This window comes from Loxodonta africana, chromosome 24 (genome assembly GCF_030014295.1).
Source record: "Loxodonta africana isolate mLoxAfr1 chromosome 24, mLoxAfr1.hap2, whole genome shotgun sequence".
In the NCBI taxonomy this organism is placed as follows: domain Eukaryota; kingdom Metazoa; phylum Chordata; class Mammalia; order Proboscidea; family Elephantidae; genus Loxodonta; species Loxodonta africana.
This window is the reverse complement of record NC_087365.1, coordinates 48,978,712-48,987,762: the sequence shown is the minus strand read 5'-3', so window position 1 is coordinate 48,987,762 and position 9,051 is coordinate 48,978,712. Positions and strand designations below refer to the sequence as shown.

Sequence of the window (9,051 nt, the reverse complement as noted above, 5' to 3'; positions counted from 1 at the left end):
AAGCAGATCAGGTCTTTCTCCCGCAGAGCTGCTGCATGGGTTTAAACTGCCAACCTTTTGGTTAGTAGTCACATACTTAACTGCTGGACCACCAGGGCTCCTTCTCTCCCTTGCTTAAAGCCCTCCGCTGGCTGCCCCTGCCCCACAAACTCTTACGGATCTGGGCCCAGCTCCTGTCTCCCACCTTACCGCCCCCTCCCCTCTACCCACACTGGTCCCGCCATTCCTCAGAAGCCCAAGCTTATGCCAGCCTCACAGTCTTTGCTGTTCCTTCCCCTCCCCCCAACCCCTCAAGGCTGGATTTTTCTCCTCTTTCAGGTTTCAACCCTTCCCAAGGGCTCTTGTGACCACCTTATCAAAGGGAGCCCTACCCCCATCGCTCTCCAGCACCCAGCTCTTTAATACCACCTTGGCACTATCACTGTAGGACGGTGTCTTGTTTATTTAATCACTTGCTTATTTTCTGTCTCCCCCACTAGAATATTCCATGAGTTATGTTCCATGGAACCTTTCATGAGTGCAGGGACTACTTTGCTCATGGCTGTTTCCCCAGGGCCTAGAACAGAGCCTGGCACACAGAGTGCCCATCAATGCTGACTTCTCTCTACAGTCTACCTCCGAGGAAGGCACTATCGTCACCCATCGCTCCCCCCTCCCTTATGTAGCAGCAGAAACCAGGGCTCTGAGAGAGAACCTTGCTCCAGGTGCCTTGAGAGTCAGGGCATGAGCCAGGCGCACCTGACACCCAGGATGATCGGGGCGGGTAGACCCAAGTTCAAATCCCAGCTCTGCCATCTCCAGGCTGGCCACTCATCTCTGAAGCCATTTGTATATCTGTAAAATAGCAAACAGGAGGCCCACCCCTCAGGAACTTCTTGGAGCCATTTATTCGTTCATCATCAATATGAGCACCTACCATGGGGTGGTTGGGAACGCCCAGCCAGGGCCTGGAACATAGTAGACCTTCAGCAAATCAGTGCCCACGCCACCCCCTTTCCCGGCCCCAACTCCCTAACTTCCCTTCAGGGAGGCCGGCCACAATTTGGCGATTGTTAGAGAACTTTTTTTTTTTTGGAGGAAAGCTGCAAGTCATTAAGGGCTGCTCCCGGCCTGCGGGTCACCATTTCCTGTTTAGAAGAAAGAATCATCTCTCCTTTGGAACATGAAGCTCCCCCCACCCCCAGCCTGACTCTGAGGCTCCGCAGCTCCGGGATGCCTGCGCAGGAAACTGGCACCTTCAGCACCTTTTGTGCTAAAAAGACCCTCATTTTCTCCTGGCCCCAGGAGGCCCCCAGAGGTGAGGTCAGCACGGCCAGGCCAGCCAGCCGGGAGTGAATTATTCCAGCCCAGGACACAGGCTGACCCTCTTCCCCGGCTCCTTGGAGCAGGAAGCTGAGTGACCCCGACCCTTTGGCCTGGCTTCTCACCCTCCTGGCTCCAGCCAGCCAATTTCCTTGCATCAAAGGCCATTTGGTACCCAGCGGCCAGACGGAGGTGTGGGCCCGATGGGGAGGCCAGAGTAGGGCCCAGAGCCCTGGAAGCAGGAAGGACATCCTCATTCCACTCTTGAATCTGAGAAGCAGCCAGTCCCTCCCCAAAAGACCTGCAACGTTGGGACAAAGCGCTGGGCCTGTCTAGTTGATAAGACCCAGGGAAGCCAGCCTTTCACCCTCTGTGCCTGGTCAGCTTCAAAATGCAAGAATGAGAATAAATAAATAAGAGCTAGAATGTATAGCGTGCAAGGGGCTTGCATACGTACTGCTATGGCTCACCCCAGCCCAGCGAGGCGTTTCCAAACCGCGATTTTACAGACAGGACCTTGAGGGCCAGAGGAAAAACCATTTGCACAAGAGTCAAACCCAGGACTCCCAAAGCCACGTGATGTTTCCAAGGACAAGATTTAAAGTTGTGTCTGAAATATCTAAGCTCCAGAATTTCCTGCCCCACCCCCCTTCCGAAACAACAAAAAAAATCCAAGCCCATTGCTGTGGAGTCCATTTTAACTCACGGCCACAGAGTAAAACTGCTCCATAGGATTTTCTTGGCTGTAATCTGTACAGAAGTAGATTTCTAAGCCTCTATTCCCTGGTGCAGCTGGGTGGCTTCAATCACCAACCTTTTAGGTTAGCAGTCCAGCACAAAGCATTTGCACTACCCAGGGACTTTCCTAAAAACCCTTTAAAACACCCACCCTTCTACAAAACCAAGTAGAGATTTTTTATATAAATTAACCGCTTTATTGAATATCAATAAACTGTACATATTACTATACAAAATGTTTCCTTAGTACAAAATGTTGCTTGCAATATAAATACCAGTGTACCTTTAAAAAAATGTAAACATCTTCCTTCCAGGCCCACCTGTCGGGCCCCCAAAATAGTTCTGGGAGACATATTGGTCAGGCCGAAGCACCCTGCTTGGGCCCCCAACAAGTGACGGCAATTACTCACAGTCCCTTTTGAGAAGTTGTTAAATTGCGCGTGAAACAGGTGCCACCATGACAAACAGGAGGCTGAAATAGCTGCCCAGGCCTGGGGGCATTTCGGGGTCTAGACATGTCCTCGTGTCCTGCGACCACCCCCAGAGCCCCCATGGATGCACCTGGGGTGGGTTACTGCAGTTTGCCACATCTCACGGAGAGGTGGCCTGAGGGTTCCTGGGTAGGAGGGAAGGAGTGGGGTCCCCTGAGTGGGGTGGGCAATTTCCTAGTCTGTTCGCTGCTTCTGTCCTGTAGCTCAAAGGGCCTGTATCCAGACAGCTCTGGATACACAAACCCACCCAGAAAGGCTGTCATCTCAGGTATGCTCTGGAGCAGGGGCTGCTTCTGCCATAAGCTGTCCTTCCGTCAGCTGAAACATCCATAGAAGGGCCTCTTTCCGAGCTCACCGAGGCTGCCAGAGCAGAGCTGACAATCGCTGGACAAGGGTCCTCATCAGGGTGGGGCCAGTGCTGCCAGAATGGGGCACTGAGCGGGGAATTCTGTAGCTGTGAGAAGGTTGTAGGGGTCCTTCCTGCTGGAGTTGGGGGAGGCCGCTGAAGGGGTGCCCAGAAAGGCAAGGAGCCTCTAGGGTCCCCGGGGGCCCCCTGAGCAGCCCGATTCTTCGTGCTTGTGGAGCAGGGACATGCGGGAGAAGGTCCGGGAACACGTCTTGCATTGGTACTTCTTGACGGCTGAGTGGGTCTGCAGGTGCGCACGCAGGTTGGAGCGGTCAGCAAAGGCGCGGCTGCAGTGGGAGCAAGAGAAAGGCTTCTCACCTGGGGAGAGGACGAGAGGGAGGTGAGAACAGCAGACATTTATGGAGAGCCTACTGTGCGCCAAAGGTTATGCCAAGCCGCACCTGCCCTATCTCAGCCACTCCTCCCAGTGAGGGCGTGGTGGTGGCGTCACTTGCCCAAGATGGACAAGATGACTCCAGCTCCTGCCCCTTCGTCAACTCCAGACAGCCTTACCTACCCACCCACCCCCACCTTAGAATGAATCTGGCTGTGACCCCAAAAACCAGACCATAGTTAAACACATGGATCTGCACCCCAAGGCCCAGATTCAGTTGGGAACTCTGCCGAGTCCTGCTGTGCCAACTTGGGCAAGTGGTCTGGCTTCTCTGAGTCTCCGTTTTCTTCTCTGTAAAATGAGCCTGTTCATCCAACTTGGTAACTGACAGAAGATTAGATAAAACTTGTCTGGTCCCATGCCAGCACACGGGGAAGTGCTCAACAATGACAACCAGGACAGGGGTGGTGACTGTGCTTACCGAACACTGACTTCGCACCAGGGATGGTGCAAAGCTTTACAATTATTTCATCCTCATCATCACCCCAAGGAAGCTCCTGTCATCCTCACTGTAGAGACTTCGAAACTGAGGCACCAAGAGGTTAAGTGGCATGTTCAGGACCACATAGCAGGACCTAGCAGCCTGACTCCAGAGCCCTTGATTTTATCCACTACAGAGGCAGCCTCTCAGTCAAAGGAGGCTGCTGGTGGCCTTCCTTATTATCAGTCCTGGAGTACAAGTCATTCCTGGATTTACTTTGGGGACAAAGCTTAAGAGCCAGACTTAACAGGCCTCCCCACCCAGATCCCCACCCCCAGCTGGTTGGGCCATTTCTCTGAGTCTCCCCCACCACCATGCTGATCACTGATCACACTCCCTGAACTTCCAAGTCTTCTTGTCTGTCCTGCAATCAGACTGAGAGTCTGTAAGGGCAAGGGCCTCCCTTGAGCCCATTTGAAGTCCCAAGCTCCAGCCCAGGGCCTGGGACTCACCCCCACACCCACCCAAAGGCTACAGAAATCTGTTTCCTTACAGAAGTATTTAAAATCCCTCCTCACCCTCAGCCCTGACATCCCATGTGCCTGGCCCAGGATGTGTTGGGAAAAGTCTTACAGGGCTTGCACACAGGGCTGGGTACACAGTAAGTGCTCTATAAATGCTTATGGAATGAATAAATAAAAAAACCAAACCCACTGCTGCCACGTTGCTCCCAACTCATAGCAACCCTATAGGGCAGAGTAGAACTGCCCCATAGGGTTTCCAAAGCTGTAATCTTTACAGAAGCAGACTGCCAGATCTTTCTCCAACGGAGCAGCTGGAGGGTTTGAACCACCCATCCTTCAGTTAGCAGCAGAGTGTATAACCACTGTACCACCAGGGCTCCTTATGGAATGAATAGGTCTCCTTAAAAAGAAAAAGCCCCAGGAAAGTCTTTTTATAATCCCTGCCCCAACCAAGAGGATATAGTTAACGTTCCAGAAACATCTACAGTGTTGTGTTTTATCAAGTTTTGGTGGGGGAAGGAAGCGCAACATTTTCCAAATAAGAAGTCATAATATTAATTTAGTAAGCAAATACGTATAGTCCCTACTATGTGCCAGGCACTACTCTAGGGTACGGACTATGCTTTTTCAAACACCCGTAAATTCTTCTTTCCTCCCACCCTAGCCTCATATGCCCCAAGCCACATCCCATTTGTTAAATCCCCTCACTGGAATTCAAGAAAGCTAATGAATCAATATGCCCTACTGGGTGCCTGGGGCACTGTGCTGGGGTGGGAGCGGGTAGAGAAGTCAGGTGCCTGAGGCTGCCTAAGAGACCCACCCAATCACCAGGTATGTGGTGAGCACCTGTCCTGGACCAGGCCCCACAATGAGCAATGCACTCACTCACAGGAGGCCAACAGAAACACCCAAGGGTGGAAGACCATCTACAGGACAGGTCTGAGAGGTCTGATGCATCTGCTGGTCCAAATGTTCTGTCTCATTCATAGGCTCCTCCCCAAACTAAGCACTTACTGTATGCAGATCAGGGAGAGGGGTGGAGTCCTGCATTCCCCAGGGCACAGAAAGCGGAGGTGGCCAGAGGTCAGGGCCAAGCTCTGGCTCCAGCCCTTAGGAGCTGTGTAACCTGGAAAAATGAATTTACCTCTCTGCCTCAGTCACCTCACCTGTAAGATGGGGGTTATAAGGGCCCCACATTCTTAGGTCTGTTGGCAAGTTTACAAGAAGAAAACACCACATGTCCTGCCCACCCACCCATAGCACTGCACCTCCCAGGGTTACCTTTACCTGTTACTGTAAATAAACCTGAACGAAGCAGGAAGGGGGCACTATAAAATGTGATCAGGTGGGGGTCTGTCTGCAAACTCCGGAGGCGCTCCTCATAGATCCCTCCTCCCCTCACAGATCCCTGTCCCCTAGACGCCTTTACTCACTCCTGGCGAGTGTGAAATCGGCACCAGGCAGGCGGGGACAAAGGCCGCCGAGGGGGACACTGTACATGCGATACCCCCGGATTAAAGGGGCCTGCCACGCCGTGGGCCGGCAGCTGCGGCCGGAACAGGTGCAGGCACCGCTGCCCCATGCACCTGCTCTCACCCCCCCCAGTCCCCACCCACTGGGCCCACCATTAAGGCACACAATGGGAGTCAATGAGGAGGCCAATGGTGCATTTCAACGGGGCTTTTGTGTCTGAGTCGTGCCGTTACATTAAAACGTGTGGATGGGAGGGGAGAGGGGCTGGGGGGGACTCCAGAGGGCTGCAACTCCCCCAGAATAGAGCTCCCGTCAGCTGAGCAGGCAGCCCGGCAGCCAGGGGAGAGAGACCTTCGGATACGTTAAAATGTGGGCATTTGGACACAGGCAAGAGAAATGGTGGCCATAGTCTGCATTGCCGCTTTGCTGAAGTAATAACACTACTACTACTACTACCAAAAACTAAAACCAAATTCATTGCCATCGAGTTGATTTCGACTCAGAGCGATGCTAAGGACAGAGTAGAACTGCCCTATAGGGTTTCCAAGGAGCAGCTGGTGAATTCAAACTGCCAGCATTTTTGGTTAGCAGCTGAACTCTTAACCACTGTGCCACCAAGAGCTCTGATAATACTGATAATGCCTGAAAATGCCGGCCTTAAAACATCATCCCCGACCCTCACCACTTGTAGGTCAGCCACCGGGGCAGGAAGTGGTAGAACCAAGTCTCCGATCTGGCCAGCTTGACCCTGAAGCCAACAGTCATGATCTTTGAACCTTCTCCCCAACACTCACTCTCCAGTGAGCAGCCCCAAACATCGTAGCCTCTACCATTCAAGTCTGGAAAAGACAGAGTGGCTACCTTTCCATTTCCAGAAAGTTAAAGGATAAAAGACACCCCATTTCACAATTTCCTACACATTGAGTATTATGTTTTTGAAGCAACAAGACACGGTTGCTTTTGGCCAGCAAAGACATTCCCTGGTCTGAATGACAGGTTTGAGTTTCTTCACTTCACCCTGAAGGTGGGGAGAGCAGCCTGAGAACCACAATGATAGTAAATTATAAAGTGATTAACAAGCCACTGACTTTTTCATAGCCACCCATAGGCATGTGCTATCATAATCCTCCCAGAGGTTCCGAGGGGCTAAGTAAGTACTTGCCTAAACACCTGGACGCAGAGCAAACAGCAACTACCATTCTTATGCCCGTTTTAGAGATGAGGAAACTGAGGCTCAGAGGTGAAACACCAGCCCAAGGTTTGAGGAAGTTTTCAAAGCAGGATTCAGAGCCAGGTGGGGGATCTGACAACATCCTGTCAGGCTGGGTTGGGTGTGGGCTGGGGGAGGGTAGAGCAAGGTGGGCCCCTTCACACCTGGCCACACACAGCAAGGTGTTGGTTACACCTTTCACATATCCAGCTCCAACTCATTCGGCTGAGAAACTGAGACTGCCGAAGGCACTTGTAAAGTCAGCTGCTTTGCCCATCTGCTTAGCTGGTGAATGAACGAATGAGCGTCATCTTTCTGCTAAACACTTCCAGAGAGCAGGTACCAAGTCTCAGGAGACTCAGGGCCTCAGTTTCTACCACCTCGAAAATGAGAAGAGCAATCCCAGTCTCAGGGAGGCTGGTGGAGAGGGCCTTGGACAGTGCAAGGGCAACCAGCCCGCAGGAGTACTCACCTGTGTGTGTCCGGACGTGGCCCTGCAGCAGCCAGGGCCTGGAGAAAGCCTTCCCGCAGGTATCACACACGCAGGGCAGTGTGTGGCTGCGGATGTGCATCTTGAGGGCACCCAGGCTGACATATTCCTTGTCACAGTACTTGCAGCTGAAGGCCTTGCGAGACTGAGGGTCCTTGGCCACGGAGAGCACGGCCAGCTGCTTGGGCACTTGGCCCAAGCCGGGGAAGGGAGCATAGGCCTCGGCCTCCAGGGAAGAGGCAGAGCCAGAAGAGAAGGACGAAGAAGCCGGCGAGGGAGGGCTAGGGGGCTGGGAGCCCTTCCCGCTGTCCTCATCGGACAGGGAGGTCAGCTCAGTGGCCTTCGGGCCCTCCTGGGGCCGCAGGGAGGCCCAGCCACTAGGCTGGACTTGGGGCACCAGAAGAGAGTCCCAGATGAGCGTGGGCAGTGAGGCTGTGGGGTTTAGGACCTCGGGTGGAGGGATTGCTGCCAGCAGGTGGGCCTGGTCATAGGGCTGCTGAAAGGTGAACTCTGGGGAAACAGAGAAGAGGGTCAGGTATTAGATCGTTTGGTCAGTCAACAAACATTAACCCAGACCACCAAGTCCTGGGGCTGGGGGGTGCGGGGGCTGGTGCTCAATACTTACTAGACGACTAATGAAGTTAGCAACAGGACTCAACTTTCCAGGCCTAGTTCAAGTTGCTTCCACATCCCTCTCCTACTGACTCCCCAGGTTCCCAACACCTTACCCCCCAACCTCCCCAGATCATGGCTCACAGGTCCACCAGCCCTGTCCCAATCCCCTTCTCATGTACATCTCCCAACCCTTCTCCCCCAAATTCTCCCTCCTCCTGGGGGCTCTACACAGCCACTAAGGGTGGTCTCCCTGGCGCAAGACCCTTCCTCTCATGTTTATACCCTCTACCCGCCTCTAAAGAGTCCCTTCAGCCCAAGACCACTGCCGCCTATCCACAGGCAGGGCTCGCATGTACACCTGCCCCTGAGCCCCGTCTCCACATGTCCCTATGCAGGATCCTTCGACCGTCCCATCACCCTGGATTTGGACCCCAAGTCCCTTCCGCCAAAGCGCCCCCAAGCAGTCTGCGCCTGTCTCTCCGACTCCCTCTATGGGGGTCCAGGACCCTGGTCCACTCACCTAGGGACGAGTCATGCAGTTCGCTGTAGTTGGGTCTCCGGCGGGAGCAAGCGGGCTTCCTGACAAGGAAAGAGCGCGGCATGGTGGCTGAATCAGCCGGGGGGGGGGTGTCACCGCGTCGCGCTAGGACCACAACTCCCTCCAACCGCGACTCCGAACTGCTGCGCTGTGAGAAGAATCACGCCGCCAACTCGTTTAAGTACCCCGGTGGGGCGGGGCCACGGGTGGTCACGCCCCTTTGTCACCTCCGCACCAATCGGAGGCGCCTCCGCCGGAAGCCACGCCCCGGGCAGGTGCGCCGGGGGCGGGCAGGGCGCGCGCCGCGTGGCGCTGGGAGCGGGTGGGGCGCCTCTGGGCGGGGCAGCCGGGCGGGCACGGATGGCCCCGCCGGGGTACCAGGGCCGGGCGCCGGGCCCCCGGCCAGGCGGGGCCTCGTCGGGACCCACGCGCGCCCGCGCGCTCAGCGC

The 9,051-nt window shown here is 54.5% G+C and overlaps 1 protein-coding gene across 1 annotated transcript; it reads right to left on the bottom strand.

Annotated features, from left to right (window-relative positions):
- Positions 1 to 2,340: 2,340 nt before the first annotated feature.
- On the bottom strand, positions 2,341 to 8,773 carry SNAI1 (snail family transcriptional repressor 1). Its single transcript, XM_003419926.4, has 3 exons — positions 8,585 to 8,773; positions 7,432 to 7,959; positions 2,341 to 3,255 (listed from the first exon to the last, which is right to left on the bottom strand). The coding sequence occupies exons 1-3, from the start codon at positions 8,664 to 8,666 to the stop codon at positions 3,065 to 3,067; spliced, it is 801 nt and encodes a 266-aa protein (XP_003419974.1). The 5' UTR covers positions 8,667 to 8,773; the 3' UTR covers positions 2,341 to 3,064.
- Positions 8,774 to 9,051: the final 278 nt, after the last annotated feature.